This window comes from Garra rufa, chromosome 23, assembly GCF_049309525.1.
Source record: "Garra rufa chromosome 23, GarRuf1.0, whole genome shotgun sequence".
Classification (NCBI taxonomy): domain Eukaryota; kingdom Metazoa; phylum Chordata; class Actinopteri; order Cypriniformes; family Cyprinidae; genus Garra; species Garra rufa.
Window position 1 is genome coordinate 30573156 of NC_133383.1, and position 16679 is coordinate 30589834.

Genomic DNA, 16679 nt, shown 5'->3' on the forward strand with positions numbered 1-16679 from the left:
TTAGCGACCTAAACCATAGTCATATAAAAGCGTCCTCATGCCAAGAAGTGAGAGTGAATTAAAAACAGTCTGACGGATTTCCTAAAAGGAACTTCGTGCTGAGTTCTTAAAGCGGCCGCTAGAGGAAACACAACTGAGATTCACTTAAGTAAGTACTGTTACAAAATGAGGTGTGTTAGCACATTGTCTAATTAGTCAGGTAAGATACAAAATATTTGTAAATAAATAATTACTCTATTTTGAACCCTTTAAACTTTAGAGTGAGTTAGTATGTATATAGGGAATGATCGCTGTCACGTTTTGCCTGTTACTTTTCTCAGCGCTGTCCAGATTTGACCAATCAGAATCGTTCTTGATTACAGGGTGTGGATTTATTTAGTCATTATAAGAGGTTTGTTGACACATTTTTCTTTTTGTAAATCATGTGACAGTTATTTGAATCAACTAATGTAAATGTTAATATCAGTTTTAGTCAATAAATGATTTAAATAAGACAGATAAAGCCCTGATATTTAACATGCGTCTTAATGATCCATTCAGCTTTGTGAGCCTCTAAGCGCCCCTTGGAGGAAGAGAAGAAAAACATTGCAATAAAGTCCAACCCAATGTATATACACCTCCATAAACGCATAAAACCGCCTGCGTGGCATCTGAAAAGAAAAAAACAAAAAACAAAGCGCTGTTCGTACAATGAAAACCAGATGGGAGCAAAACACTGATTTCCTATTGAGCCTCATTCACATCTAATGATGATTTCAGGTTTTGTGTAGACAGACTTAATGTTACACCTGACTTAACAACATTTGTATATAATATACAAATGCGATTAGTCGAATAAATACTTTTAGGATTGTAACTTTGGTCATTAATTGTAAAACTGAACAACTGCACCGTTGTGCTATAATGCAAACGTGACCCTGGACCACAAAACCAGTCATTTTAAGATGTATTTATAAATAAATAGATAAATTATCTTTCCATTGGTGTATGCTTTGTTAGGATTGGACAATATTTGGCTGAGATAACAACTCTTTGAAAATCTGAGGGTGCAAAAAAATCTAAATATTGAGAAAATGCCTCTAAAGTTGTCCAAAAGAAGTTCTTAGCAATGCATATTACTAATCATAAATTAAGTTTTGATATATTTATGATCGGAAATTTACTAAATGTCTTCATGGAACATCTTTAATTTGCCTAATGATATTTGGCAAAGAAAAGTCTATAATTTTGACCCATACAGTGTATTTATGGCTATTGCTACAAATGTAGATTCACAAAGTTTTTGTATAAGCAAATATATTTATATCCAATGCTTTTATACAACAAGGACACATTAATTTGATCAAAAATAAAAAAAATTCAGCTTATTAGAATGATTTCTGAAAAATCATGTGACAGAAGACTAGAGTAATGATGTTGAAAATGTAGCTTTGATCACAGAAATAAATTACATTTTAATATATATTCACATAGAAATCAGTTATTTTAAATTATAATAATATTTCACAATATTACAGATTTTACTGTATTTTTGATGCACTCCTGGAAAGCATATAAGAGGCTTTCAAAACGATCTTTCCCACATTATTATGACAAACTCATTCAAAAGCATGTTTGGCAAATTATTTGAACAGTGATTTTTCACAGTATATTTTCTTTCTGTCATCCATAATAGAAAACATCTAAATATATGTGACCCTGGACCACAAAACCAGTCTTAAGTAGGACGGGTATAATTGTAGCAATAGCCAAAAATACATTGTATGGGTCAAAAAAAATGTTATGCCAAAAATCATTAGGATATTAAGTAAAGATCATGTTCCATGAAGATATTTAGTAAATTTATACCGTAAATATATCAAAATGTAATTTTTGATTAGTAATATGCATGGCTAAGAACTTCATTTAGACCTTTTTGGTTTCCTCAATATTTAGATTTTTTTTTATTTTCTCAATATTTAGATTTTTTGGCACCCTCAGATTGCATATTTACAACCAGTTGCAGCTTTTTCAGACAATGCATAAATCTCAATTTAAAAAAAATGATCTTTATGACTGGTTTTGTGGTTCTGGGTGACATATAGTAAACGACTTAAGTTAGTGAACAACATTATTACTTGTTTAATATTTAACAATGAAGTCAAGTCATCTGCTAAGGTTAAAGTCCTGAGAAATGACAATAAATCTATAAACAGCTGTTAATATAACCAACAGTGAATAGTTTCAGGAAAAAATAGGGCAAAGCATAACTGAAAGCTCCCACAAATTCTGTGTTTTTTCAGCATTTTTGTTCATTTGAACCCTTTCCAGTAATGACTGTATGATTTTGAGATCCATCTTTTCATACTGAGGACAACTGAGGGACTCATATGCAACTATTACAGAGGGTTCAAACACTCACTGATGCTCCAGAAGGAAATATGATGCATTAAGAGCCGGGGGTGAAAACTTTAGGAATTTACCCTGATTTGAAGATCAGGGTAAATTTAACTTATTTTGTCTTCTGGGGAACACATTTAGTAGCTTCTGAAGGGCAGTACTAAATAAAAAAAATATATGATATTTAGGCAAAACAAGAAAAATCTTCATTCTGTTCAAAAGTTTTCACCCCCGGCTCTTAATGCATGTTTTTTCCTTCCGGAGCATCAGTGAGTGTTTGAACCTTCTGTAATGGTTGCATATGAGTCCCTCAGTTGTCCTCAGTGTGAAAAGATGAATCTCAAAATCATACAGTCATAGTTGGAAAGGGTTCACATACACAAAAATGCTGAAAAACCATCTATAAACAGCTGTTAGTATAACCAACAGTGGTTTTGTAAACAGTTTCAGGAAAAAAATAGGGCAAAGCATAACAGTGATGATCTTTGGCAGTGTTTTCAACCAACGTTCTCCATTCTGCTTTCAATTTATAATCAGTTTATAAGGGGGATCATTTCAGTTGAGCAAGTCTGATATGTACAGTTGTGTTCAAAATGATAGCAGTATGTCTAAAAAAGTGAGTAAAGCTCAAAATGGTTATAATAACTTTTATTTCAATACACACAAATGCATTGGGAACATTGCAAATTGTATTCTAAATCAAAACATGATGAAAAATGTATCAATTTTGTTATTACTTTACTGAAAATGGAGAAAAATAAATATTAAGCTGTTCAAAAAAATAGCATTGTCTGCATTTTTTTGTACAAAGTCAAACATTTACTGTATAAACTTAGCTTTCTTGTGAATTACTGAACTTATATTTAGTTGTATAACCAGAACTGCTTCACATCTGTGTTGCACAGATCAACTTCTGGCACCTGTGAACAGGTATTCCAGCCCAGAACGATTGTACTATACACCACAATTCCTCTGCATTTCTTGGTTTTGCCTCAGAAACAGCATTTTCGATCTCAAGGTCCGGGGATTGGGCTAGCCACTACATAATGTTAATCTTATTGGTCTAGAACCAAGATGCTGCTCATGACTGGTGTGTTTGGGGTCATTGTCTTGTTGAAACACCCATTTCAAGGGCATTTCCTCTTCAGCATAAGGCAATGACCTTTTTGAGTATTCTCAAACTGATCCACGATTCCTGTAATGTGATAAATAGACCCAGCACCTTAGTATGAGAATTCATGATGCTTGCGCCACAATGCTTTACTGTCTTCACAGTGACAAACTGTCTGTGGCCCCTAAACCCAAAAAGAAGAATCTTGCTTTGGTCAGTCCACAAAATATATTGTGCCATTTCTCTTTAGGCCAGTCAATGTGTTCTTTGGCAAACTGTAACCTCTTCAGCACCTGTTGTTATTTCAACAATGGGACTTTGCAGAGGCTTCTTGCCGATAGCTTGGCTTCACACAGGCGTCTTCTAATTGTTACAGTACTCACAGGTAAATTAAGACTTTCTTTGATCACCCTGGAGCTGATCATTGGGTCTTTGCCATTTTGGCTATTCTTCGATCCAGTCGAATGGTAGCTTTTAGTTTTCTTCCACATCTTTCTGGTTAGGGCCCGAGCACCGATGGTGTGAGGACCCTGTTGGAATTGCTCCGTTTATTATTATTTTTCTCAAAATGAATCGCATTTTTGAGGGCCTAAACATGCTTGAAAACACACATCAGAACTGGCGAAAATTTACATCTGATATGGGTTTCAGAAGTGGGTGTGGCAAAATGGCTCGATAGCGCCACCTTTGCACGTTCAGCGGTGTGCGCTTTCAGCTACGCTTTACGTATGTGCACGAAAATCGGTACACACATGTAACACACCAATACCTACAAAAAAGCCTCTTGGAGTAAAATCCGAAACCTAACAGGAAGTCTGTTATTTTTAATTTTCTCAGCAAACTTCTAGAGATTTATTCTGATCAACACCAAATTTGGTGAGTCTAATCTAATGCCCTTTGTGACGTTAAATTGCGAAGATCTAGAGTTTTCGTAGAAGGGCGTGTCCGTGGCGGCCTGACAGATTTCGATGTTTCGCCATGAAAGAGGAAGTTGTTATAACTCAGGCATACAATGTCCGATCTGCCCCAAACTTCCCATGTGTGATAACACTCCTGACCTGAAGACATCTACATGTACATATTCAGTTATAGCCATAGCGCCACCTGCTGTCAACAGGAAGTAACATGTTTTATGCTGTAACAAACTCCTCCTAGAGATTTAATGATATCAACATTATAATGGGTCAGTCTAATCTGAAGACCTTTGCAATATTAAATTGCGAAGATCTTGGGTTTTCGTTAAAGGGCGTGTCCGTGGTGGCGTGACAAATATTCTCCAAAATTAATCACATTTTTGAGGGCATAAACATGCTCGAAAACTCATGAAACTTTGCACACACATCAGAACTGACGAAAATTTAAGTCTCTTGGAGCCAAATCCGAATCCCCACAGGAAGTCGGTTATTTTTAATTTTCTCCGCAAATTTTGTGTCATTTTTGCCATTTTCAGGTGTCGTATTTGAACGAACTCCTCCTAGACATTTATACAGATTAACTTAACACCAAAATTGGTCAGTCTAATATAAAGGCCTTAGTGATGTTAAATTGTGAAGATCTTGAGTTTTCGGTGAAGGGCGTGTCCGTGGTGGCCTGACAAATATTGACGTTTCGCCATGGAAATAAAAGTTGTTGTAACTCAACCATAAAATGTCCAATCTGCCTCAAACTTCACACGTTCGATAAGAGTCCTGGCCTGTACACATCTGAATGCTAATATTCTGTTATAATCATAGCGCCACCTGCTGGCAACAGGAATAGACTTGTTTGACACTAACTGAAACATGCACTGTCCAATCTGCACCAAATTTTACATGTTTGGTAAGAGTCCATGTCTGAAGACACCTAAAGGCCAATATTCAGATATAATCATAGCGCCACCTGTTGGCAGCAGGATATATCATGTCTTGCACTGACTGAAACATACCAAATTCAATCTGCAACTTCATATGTTTGATAAAAGTGCTGGCCTGAACACATCTACATGCCAATAATCAGTTATAGGCATAGCGCCACCAACTGGCAACAGGAAGTTTGGCACATTTAAATGACTTTGACGTATTTCTCCTATATTTACTGCATTAAAAGCATACTGCCCACCGTTCGCTGTTTTCCTAAAGCCACCGGTTGGCGGTGAGCCCGGGTGCGAGGGCCCTTTCATCGCTGCTTGCAGCTTTAATTTTAATGACTGTTGGGTCTGTTAGTTTTCTATTACTCGAGTACACCTACTAGTAAAGTTTTTTCCATGTAGAAATATAATTTCTCCCAAACACTGTGATTGATCTGGTTAGTGATGTTGGGCTGCTATTATTTTGAACGCAACTGTATTTCCCCACAACAGCCAACCTGAGAAAACAATCCAGCAGCTCTTGTATGTACTGTATGTAAGCAGAGCACAGTGGCTCACGCAGCTCTTTGCAAAGCAGCGGTGGGTTGGGCCGGTGTGACACACTCATGAGGAGCCAGTAGGAAGTGCCGATCTCTCAGGCTGCTGGTTAATGTGCAATCTGTCAGGGAGGGGAAGCTCTGTTTGCAAATGAGCTCTCCAATGTTTCATCCTGTTCTTTTGTACTTCTGTTGTAGCTCACAGGAATGAGAACCTTCCTCTAGAAACCGTATCCCTCAAGAAATGCTCGCAAACTGAGCTTGAACTTTTGAAACCCCTCGGGCAGTCACAGTTGGACATTTAAGGAAGTTTGAGAAAAGTTTCAGAATGGTGAGTACACTAGAAAGCCTGCGGTGTTTGTTAGTTAAATGTTTATTTAAATGCTTATTTGTTCAGGGCTTTGACCAGCCTGCTGAGGTGATGATGTGTTCAAACGAATGTTGTTGCATGGGATATTAAAGATGATTCAACAAGACCAGGAAATTCAATATGTCAGTGTTTTATAGTGGTGAACACAATATGACGACATTATCTGTTGAAGCTGACTTTATGTAGATCTTTGGACTCAGCTGAATATGACTGTCAGTCAGGAAGTTCAAAGTGAACATGTGAGGGAAGTGGTGTCAAGATGGCACAGAAAAGACAAAAATCATATCCTTTTTAAAACACGGACTTCTTTTACCGCTGATTTGGTAGCACCATGTTTGGATTTGATATAATTGCTGTTTCAAGACATGTTTGATCTATCTATTTCTCAGTTCCTGTTTCTGTCTCTTTCTGTCTCTCTTGGTAAACCAACATACACAGTATTTACAGAGACACTGCAACAAAATGCTTTTCTTACTTTGAATTTTTGTCTTGTTTCCAGCCAAAATATCAAAAAATTCTTAAACCAAGAAGGATTTTCTAGACAAAGAAAAATTATTGTCTTGTTTTCAGAAAAAAGTCCAAATTAAGTGAGTTTTTGCTTGAAACATGCAAAATAATCTGCCAATGGTGTAAGAACAATAATCTTATAGGATTATTTAGCTTGTTTTAAGGAAAAACCCACTTACTTTTGACTTTTTTTTTTTTTCTGAAAACAAGACAATTTTTCCTTGTCTAGAAAATCCTTCTTGATTTAAAAACTTTTAGATATTTTGGCTGGAAACAAGACAAAAATTCTTAGACATTCTAGACATTATTGTCTTGTTCTCAGAAAAATAGTTTACAATGAAGTGTGTTGTTGGTTGAAACAGGCAAAATAATCTCCCAATGGGGCAAGACAAATTGTCTATTTTTCTGCTTGAAATAAGATTATTTGTTTTGCCCCTTTGGCAGATTATTTAGCTTGTTTTAAGCAAAAACTCACTTAATTTGGACTTTTTTTTCTGAAAACAAGACAATAATTTTTAATCGTCTAGAAAATCCTTCTTGATTTAAGATTTTTAGGCATTTTGACTTGAAACAAGACAAAAATCTAAGAAAGAAAAGCATTTTTGCAGTGGAGAGAGAGGTTAATCAGTGATCAAAATGCAGTAAACTAAATTCAATAAAACTTGTTTATTGAACTGAAATCATCTGTTCAAAAGGACAAACATATCATCAAGGTATTAATGTTTTACAATGTAATTCCCACACTGAGTGTACTATGTATTGATTTTATTACAATGACCTATTTATTGATATAACTGCTCAAAATGAGTAGCTGTTATATTTCTCTGGATGCATAGCTTTATGGAAACTGGCAAACAATATTTTGTGTTCAAATCATGAAAGTTGCAGGATGATGAAATCCATTGACGTCAATTACAATGAAATATGAACCAGCTAGAAAAATTTCTGTGGATGTAATATTTCATCATTCTTTATTGGTCAAATGTTTCCAAACCATATACATTACTGTATGTACGCAGGCCTTTTAATGAAAACCAAATTCACAAGAGTGTTGATGGTATTATATGACCGTAAAGTACAGATATTAACTCTTTGTTTTGCTTTTTTTTTTTTTTTTTTTTTTTGGAAACAAAAACAACTGAGATTTTACTCTTGTAGTGCAATTTTTTTCTTCCTTTATACACAAACACCCATACAATTGAGGTCACTGCAACTGCAAAATGTGAGCAAAATAAGAGAGACCATACAAAATGCATGTTGTTTCTTATTTAGCACTGACGTGAATATGATATTTCACATACAAGATGTTTACATATAGTCCACAAGAGAACATAATAGTTGAATTTATAAAAATGACCCTGTTCAAAAGTTTTCATACACTTGATTGTTAACACTGTGTTGTTCCTGAATGATCCACAGCTGTGTTTCTTTGTTTAGTGATAGTTGTTCACGAGTCCCTTGTTTGTCCTGAACAGTTAAACTGCCTGCTGTTCTTCAGAAAAATCCTTCAGGTCCCACAAATTCTTTGGTTTTTCAGCATTTTTGTGTATTTGGACCCTTTCCAACAATGACTGTATGATTTTGAGATCCATCTTTTCACACTGAGGACAACTGAGGGACTCATATGCAACTATTACAGAAGGTTCAAACACTCACTGATGCTCCAGAAGGACAAACATGCATTAAGAATTTGAAGTTCAGGGTAAATTTAACTTCTTTTGTCTTCTGGGGAACATCTTTAGTAGCTTCTGAAGGCCAGTACTAAATTTAAAAAAATATGATATTTAGGCAAAACAAGAAAAATGTGCACATCTTCATTGTGTTCAAAAGTTTTCACCCCCGGCTCTTTATGCATGGTTTTTCCTTCTGGAGCATCAGGGAGTGTTTGAACCTTCTGTAATAGTTGCATATGAGTCCCTCAGTTGTGCTCAGTGTGAAAAGATGGATCTCAAAATCATACAGTCATTGTTGGAAAGGGTTCAAATACACAAAAATGCTGAAAAACCAAAGAATTTGATGGACCTGAAGGATTTTTCTGAAGAACAGCAGATAGTTTAACTGTTCAGGACAAACAAGAGACTCATGAACAACTATCACTAAACAGAAAATCCTTCAGGGAACAACACAGTATTAAGAATCAAGTGTATGTAAACTTTTGAACAGGGTCATTTTTATGAATTCAACTATTATTTTCTCTTGTGGACTATATGTAAACATCTTTATATGTGAAATAACTTATTCAGATCAGTACTAAATAAAAAGAACATGCATTTTGTATGATCCCTCTCATTTTGGTCAAATAATTAACATTTTGCAGATTCCACAAGGTGTATGTAAACTTTTGACTGCAAAGGTGTTTCTTTCACCTTAAGGCTTAATAATTTCACTGCTTGGTGTGAAAGGGCTTTCACAGTTGCCAAAAACACAACTTCTGTTATTAAAATTTAACAAGCAAGCCCAGACCAGATGACAAAACAGTATGCAAAAGTAAAGCACACTCTTAAAAAAAAAAGGTGCTTCAAAAGGTTCTTCACAGCAATGCCATAGAAGAACCATTTTTATCATCTGAAGAATCTGTTCTTATTTGCCACAAAGAACCTTTTGTGAAACAGAAAGGTTGTTCAGATGTTAAAGGTTCTTGATGGAACCATTCAGACAAAAAACGTTCTTCTATGGCATCAGGAAGCACCTTTATTTTTAAGAGTGTAATGCACCACTCTCCATAAAACATAACAAAGCAATGCAATTAGTTAGTTTTCATGGAGTAAAGCAATACTGCAATCCATTACTTTTCTCATGTTTATAATTCAGGCTGACTACAACAGTGAACAACAAGCGCCTACCAAACTCAATCAAGTTCAGGATCAAGTCAACGATGTTAAAGTCATTCTCAAAGACAACATCAACAAAGTCCTGGAGAGAGGAGAGCGCTTAGACGACCTGATCGGCAAAACGGATGATCTGCAGGCGACGGTGAGTCTTTATAAGACCTCAAAAGATGATTTGGCAAAACCAACATGCTGCCAGATGATCAAACCGGTCGCAAAAGAGTTTGTTTGTTTCGTTGGTGATAGCGATGAACTGTTTCAGTAATTATCTGTAATTGTCTTGCCCAGGCTGACTCATTTCAAAGGACGTCCACACGTGTTGCCAGGAAGATGTGGTGGAGAAACACCAAGATGATGATTATAATCGGCGTGGTAGTGCTTGCCGTCATCACTTTAATCATTCTGTTAGCAACTGGAGTCATTCCCTCCTAATCCACATCATTTCAGTCACTTGTATTCGTAAAGCACACGCACACACACTAAGAATTAATGACTTTTTTTATTGTGAAAGCAACTGGATAGATTTATGTATAGATAAATGACTATTTTTGTAATGTTGACATTTCTTCACTGCAAAAAATGTCTTGCTTCCAGCCAAAATATCTCAAAATTCTTAAATCAACAAGGATACAAGTAAAAAAATTGATCCAAATTAAGTGCGTCTTTGCTTGAAACAAGCGACATAATCAGTCAATGGGGTAAGAAAAATAATCTTGTTTTCTGTTTGAAACAATTTTTTTGCTCACCCCATTGGCAGATTATTGCTTGTTCTAAGCAAAAACTCACTTCATTGTGGCCTGTTTTTTCTGAAAACTAATTAATTTTACTTGCCTAGAAAATCTTTAAGAGTAATTTAAGAATTTGTAGATATTTTGACTGAAAACAAGACAAAAAATCTAAGCAAAAAATTTGATTTTTTTGTAGTGCTGTGATATTCTGTGTAAATCTAGGGTGGATACATGAGGGGTGCATACATATACATTATACAATGCAAAAAATGCTTTTCTTACTTAGATATGTTTGTCTTGTTAACAGCCAAAATATCTAAAAATTATTAAATCAAGAACCATTTTCTGGACAAGTAAAAAAAAATTGTTTTCAGAAAGAACAAGTCAAAATTAAGTGAATTTTTGCTTGAAACAATCAAAATAATCTGCCAGTGGGGTAAGAAAAATAATATTATTTCAAACCGAAAACAAGATTATTTTTCTTACTCCATTGGCAGATTATTTTGCTTGTTTCAAGCAAAAACTCACTGAATTTTGACTTGTTTTTACTAAAAACAAGACGAAATTTTACCTGTCTAGAAAATCCTTCCTGATTCAAGAATTTTTAGATATTTTGGCTGGAAAAAAGACGAAAAAAAAATCTAAGTAAGAAAAGTATTTTTTGCAGTGTTGAAATTTCCTCACTGCGAAAAATGACTTGTTTCCAGCCAAAATATCTAAAAATTCTTAAATCAAGATACAAGTAAAAAAACTGATCAAAATTAAGCGTGTTTTTGCTTGAAACAATCAAAATGATCTGCCAATGGAGTAAAAAAAATAATCTTGTTTTCTGTTTGAAATATGATTATTTTTGCTTACCCCACTGGCAGATTATTTTTCTTGTTCTAAGCAAAAACTCACTTCATTTTGACCTGTTTTTTCTGAAAACTAATTAGTTTTACTTGCCTAGAAAATCTTTGTAATTAAAGAATTTGTAGATATTTTGACTGAAAACAAGACAAAAAAATCTAAACAAAAAAATTAGATTTTTTTGTAGTGCTGTGATATTATTCTGTGTAAATCTAGGGTGGATACATGAGGGGTGCATACATATACATTATACAATGCCAAAAAATGCTTTTCTTACTTTGATATTTTTGTCTTGTTTCCAGCGAAAATATCTAAACATTCTTTAAAAAAAGAGTGATTTTCTAGACACGTAAAAAAAAAATCTTGTTTTCAGAAAAAAAAAAAAAAACTAGTCAAAATTAAGCGATTTTTGCTTAGAACAAGCTAAATAATCTGCCAATGGGGTAAGAAAAAAAATTATCATATTTTAAACAGAAAACAAGATTATTTTTTCTTACTCCATTGGCAGATTATTTTGCTTGTTTCAAGCAAAAACTCACTGAATTTTGACTTGTTTTTACTAAAAACAAGACGAAATTTTACCTGTCTAGAAAATCCTTCCTGATTCAAGAATTTTTAGATATTTTGTCTGGAAAAAAGACGAAAAAAAAAATCTAAGTAAGAAAAGTATTTTTTGCAGTGTTGAAATTTCCTCACTGCGAAAAATGACTTGTTTCCAGCCAAAATATCTAAAAATTCTTAAATCAAGATACAAGTAAAAAATTGATCAAAATTAAGTGTGTTTTTGCTTGAAACAATCAAAATAATCTGCCAATGGGGTAAGAAAAATAATCTTGTTTTCTGTTTGAAATAATTTTTTTGCTCACCCCATTGGCAGATTATTTTGCTTGTTCTAAACAAAAACTCACTTCATTTTGACCTGTTTTTTCTGAAAACTAATTAGTTTTACTTGCCTAGAAAATCTTTGTAATTAAAGAATTTGTAGATATTTTGACTGAAAACAAGACAAAAAAATCTAAGCAAACATTTTTATTTTTTTGTAGTGCTGTGCTATTATTCTGTGTAAATCTAGGGTGGAAACATGAGGGGTGCATACATATACATTATACAATGCAAAAAAAATGCTTTTCTTACATAGATATATTTGTCTTGTTTCCAGCCAAAATATCTAAACATTCTTAAATCAAGAAGGATTTTCTAGACAAGTTTAAAAAAAATTAAGACAAGTCAAAATTTGGAGAGTTTTTGCTTAGAACAAGAAAAATAATCTGCCAGTGGGGTAAGAAAAAATAATCATATTTCAAACAGAAAACAAGATTATTTTGCTCACCCCATTGGCAGATTATTTAGCTTGTTTCAAGCAAAAACACACTTAATTTGGACTTGTTTTCTTCTAGAAAATCCTTCTTGATTTAAGAATATTTCGATATTTTGGCTAAAAAAGCAAAACAATGTGTGTATGTGGTTTTTACTCTAATATAATGAGACTTTAAACACCATAATTCAGTGAAAAATGTTTTAAGATGTTTTATTTGTTAATAGTTTTACTTTGAGACGAACCACTGTGCATGCAATTAAATTACATTTCATTAAAACCCTGCATACCTCTAGCAGACCTTTAAGTCTTAAGTACAGCGTAAATGCTGTGAATTTTGATGTGACAGTGACTCATATGATTCCTGTAATGTTTCTCATGCTTTAACTACTGTGAAATCACTCTGTGCTCATCACACTCTTTTTATATCTTTGACAAAGCACATAGTCTGGGTTGGCTTTCATTTAGAGGGTTTTCTTGATATCTTTAAGTTTAAATTAAACCCTTTCGATGTATGATTCAGCTTTTTTTTTTTGTCAAGAGGACGTATGACCTGTTATAGACAGTATGTTTTATATAGGGAAAACTGATTGGCATGTGCTTATAGTGTAAATATAATTGTATAACAGAATGAAGCCTTAAAAGTTAAATTACTTTACATAATGGAAGAGAATCTGGAAAAAAGCCTTTATGTATAATGCATTATTAATGTATTCGTAAAATACGTTGTAAAGCATTATGTCTTTTCATAAACAAGTGTAACCAAAGTTAAAATGCATTATAATGTTCAAAGGTTTGTTTGTTGTCTTTTAAGCATTATGCTTTCTAAAGGTGAAACAATTAATAGTTAAGTATTATAATGCGGTCAAAATTGACCATATGCACGGATTACTTCCTTACTGTTTTAGACCAGCTCAGTCATTTCCGGTCAGCTGTACTGTGCCGTAATAGTGTTCTTTGCTCATTTTCTCTACATAATCCATTCACAATCGAAGAAAAGTTTTGTTTGTCTAAGAGAACCGAACCATGTATACCATTCCATGAATGACCGGAAATGTCAATATTTCGTATGCATATTGCGTGCACTATTTCGTATACCATTTATATTTAACTTATTTAATTTGTAATCAACTAATATACAGTGGTGTGAAAATGTGTTGGCCCCCTTCCTGATTTTTATGCATGTTTGTCACACTTTAATGTTTCAGATCACTAAACAAATTTAAATATTAAGTAAAGATAACACAAGTAAACACAACATGCCGTTTTTATATGACCACACCCAGGCCTGATTACTGCCTCACCTGTTCACAGTCAAGAAATCACTTAAATAGGACCTGCCTGACAAAGTGAACCAGACCAAAAGATCCTCAAAAGCTACACATCATGTTGAGATCCAAAGAAATTCAGGAACAAATGAGAAAGAAAGTAATTGAGGTCTATCAGTCTGGAAAAGGTTATAAAGCCATTTCTTAAGCTTTGGGACTCCAGCGAACCACAGTGAGAGCCATTATCCACAAATGGTGAAAACATGGAACAGTGGTGACCCTTCCCAGGATTCCCAAAATTACCCCAAGAGCACAGCGACGACTCATCCAAGAGCTCACAAAAGACCCCACAACAACATCTAGAGATCTGCAGGCCTCTCTTGCCTCAGTTAAGGTCAGTGTTCATGACTCCACCATAAGAAAGAGACTGGGCAAAAATGGCCTGCATGGCAGAGTTTCAAGACGAAAACCGCTGCTGAGCAAAAAGAACATAAAGGCTCATCTCAGTTTTGCCAGAACACATCTTGACGATCCCCAAGACTTTTGGAAAAATACTCTGTGGACTGATGAGACAAAAGTTGAACTTTTTGGAAGGTGTGTGTCCCATTACATCTGGTGTAAAAGTAACACAGCATTTCAGAAAAAGAACATCATACCAACAGTAAAATATGGTGGTGGTAGTGTGATGGTCTGGGGCTGTTTTGCTGCTTCTGGACCTGGAAGACTTACTGTGATAAATGGTGCCATGAATTCTGCTCTCTACCAAGAAATCCTGAAAGACAATGTCCGGCCATCTGTTGGTGACCTCAAGCTGAAGTGAACTTGGGTTCTACAGCAGGACAATGATCCAAAACCCACCAGCAAATCCACCTCTGAATGGCTGAAGAAAAACAAAATGAAGTCTTTGGAGTGGCCTAGTCAAAGTCCTGACCTGAATCCTATTGAGATGCTGTGACATGACCTTTAAAAGGCGGTTCATGCTGGAAAACCCTCCAATGTGTCTGAATTACAACAATTCTGCCAAGATGAGTGGGCCAAAATTCCTGCACAGCGCTGTAACAGACTCATTGCAAGTTATCGCAAACGCTTGATTGCAGTTGTTGCTGCTAAGGGTGGCCCAACCAGTTATTAAGTTTAGGGGGCAAACACTTTTTCACACAGGGCCATGTGGGTTTGGATTTTGTTTTCCCTTCATAATGAAAAACATCATTCAAAAACTGCATGTTATGTTTACTTGTGTTATCTTTGATTAATATTTAAATATGTTTGATGATCTGAAACATTAAAGTGTGACAAACATGCAAAAAAAATTTTTTTTAAATCAGGAAGGGGGCCAACACTTTTTCACACAGCATTTCAATAATTCACCCTTATAGGCTGTTTGTGTCTGAGCTTATTAGGGGTTTGAGCACGTAGTGAAAAACTGATTGTGCGGCCCAAACCGTAAGGCCTAGAGAGCTGAAACCTGGTCAGATCGTAGTAGTATTGCTCAGTACTCTGATCCAAAGGCTCACAGCACAAAAAAAACTAAGATTTTAGACATTTTTCACGAAAAAACGTCGAGTCCGAAATTTTTGAGCTATGACGAACAGTTGTCCCCAAAAAACTGACTTATATCCAAAACCTACTTTTGCGAACTAGTCCTAGGTTTTTCAAATTGTTAGCCAATTGCTACATTTAGCTATAACTTTTGAATGGAATGAGATATCTTCACCAAACTCGGTACACATGTGTATAAGCTTTATCTTTGGTCAAATCAAAAAAATTGCGCAGCTCTGCCACTTGGTGGTGCTAAAAGACGGAAAAAAAACATATAAACAGCTATAAATACGCAACCGTTGTTCCAATCGACTTAAAAATTGGTATGCAGTGTCTTGGTCTGAAGTGGCGCAAGTTTCTGTGAGGACACTGGCGTATCTAAAAAAACATGGCCCCCATTGGCCAATGAAATTTGAGCACCTATTTGACAGGGTTAACAGAGGCCAATCGGAACGAAACTCATGTTCGACTCATGGCCCTAAAGGTCCATAAGAATTTTAAAAGAAATCAGCCACTAGTTGCAACAAGTTTTTTTTTTTGCCTCTGTAATCACATGGTGTTTCACACATCCACACAATATACATATCATTTGATAGATCTCCTCATGCTGAACAACTTTGCCTAAAGAACCATTGCTGTCAATCAAATCGTTCGTGAATTATTCTCAATTATGTTAAAAAAAACCTGCTTTTGTGAACTAGTCCTACGTTTTTCACTCGATCTCGATTAAACCACTGCAGTGCAGTTATCTGGACTCTCTAGATCAATAATTATCAAAAGAAAGTTGAATTTTGTCCTTTGGCTATACGGGGTCATTCATAAAAGGGGTGTGGTCAAGTTTACCCCAAAGCCTGTAAAACCTAAACAAAAACGTAAAACTTTACGAAGATTGGTGAAAACATGTACCAGATGACTCTTAACAAGCGTGCAAAGTTTCATGAAGATTGGACCATAGGTGGCGCTGTAACAGTTAAAAAGTTGTCAAAAACATAATATTTCTATTGTAAAAGAAATAAAACTGCAATAAAACATCCATATATTCACATATACACTATATCTTCATATCATATGATAGATCTCCTCATTCTGAACAACTTTGCCTCTAGGACCACTGTTGTCAATCAAACTGTTCTTTTAATATTTGAGAGTCCTAAGTTTAAACTCAATAAAATCATACTCTCCATCATGGATGTGTTCTGGTTTCAGCCATTTGTTTCATGTCGGCCTACACCCTAACAGCATAGAAGCCATATAGGCCTTAAATGCTCTAACCCCGGTAATTGCTGCTAGCAGCTATATTTTATTTATTTATTTATTTTAATGACTTTCTGCACTTGCTATAATATATACTTCAGTGCCGTAAACGTACTAGACTTTATTATACTAGTAATTTGATAATAAAT

The 16679-nt window shown here is 34.9% G+C and overlaps 1 protein-coding gene across 1 annotated transcript; it reads left to right on the forward strand.

Annotated features, from left to right (window-relative positions):
- Positions 1-13: 13 nt before the first annotated feature.
- On the forward strand, positions 14-10415 carry LOC141299054 (vesicle-associated membrane protein 8). The gene is made up of 4 exons (XM_073829323.1): positions 14-148; positions 6071-6203; positions 9561-9722; positions 9866-10415. The coding sequence occupies exons 2-4, from the start codon at positions 6201-6203 to the stop codon at positions 10007-10009; spliced, it is 309 nt and encodes a 102-aa protein (XP_073685424.1). The 5' UTR covers positions 14-148; positions 6071-6200; the 3' UTR covers positions 10010-10415.
- Positions 10416-16679: the final 6264 nt, after the last annotated feature.

Excerpts from the sequence above, each read along its gene's own strand:
- LOC141299054 (XM_073829323.1), top strand. Across the intron at positions 9,723-9,865 it reads CGGATGATCTGCAGGCGACG|GCTGACTCATTTCAAAGGAC; the intron begins GTGAGTCTTTAT and ends TGTCTTGCCCAG.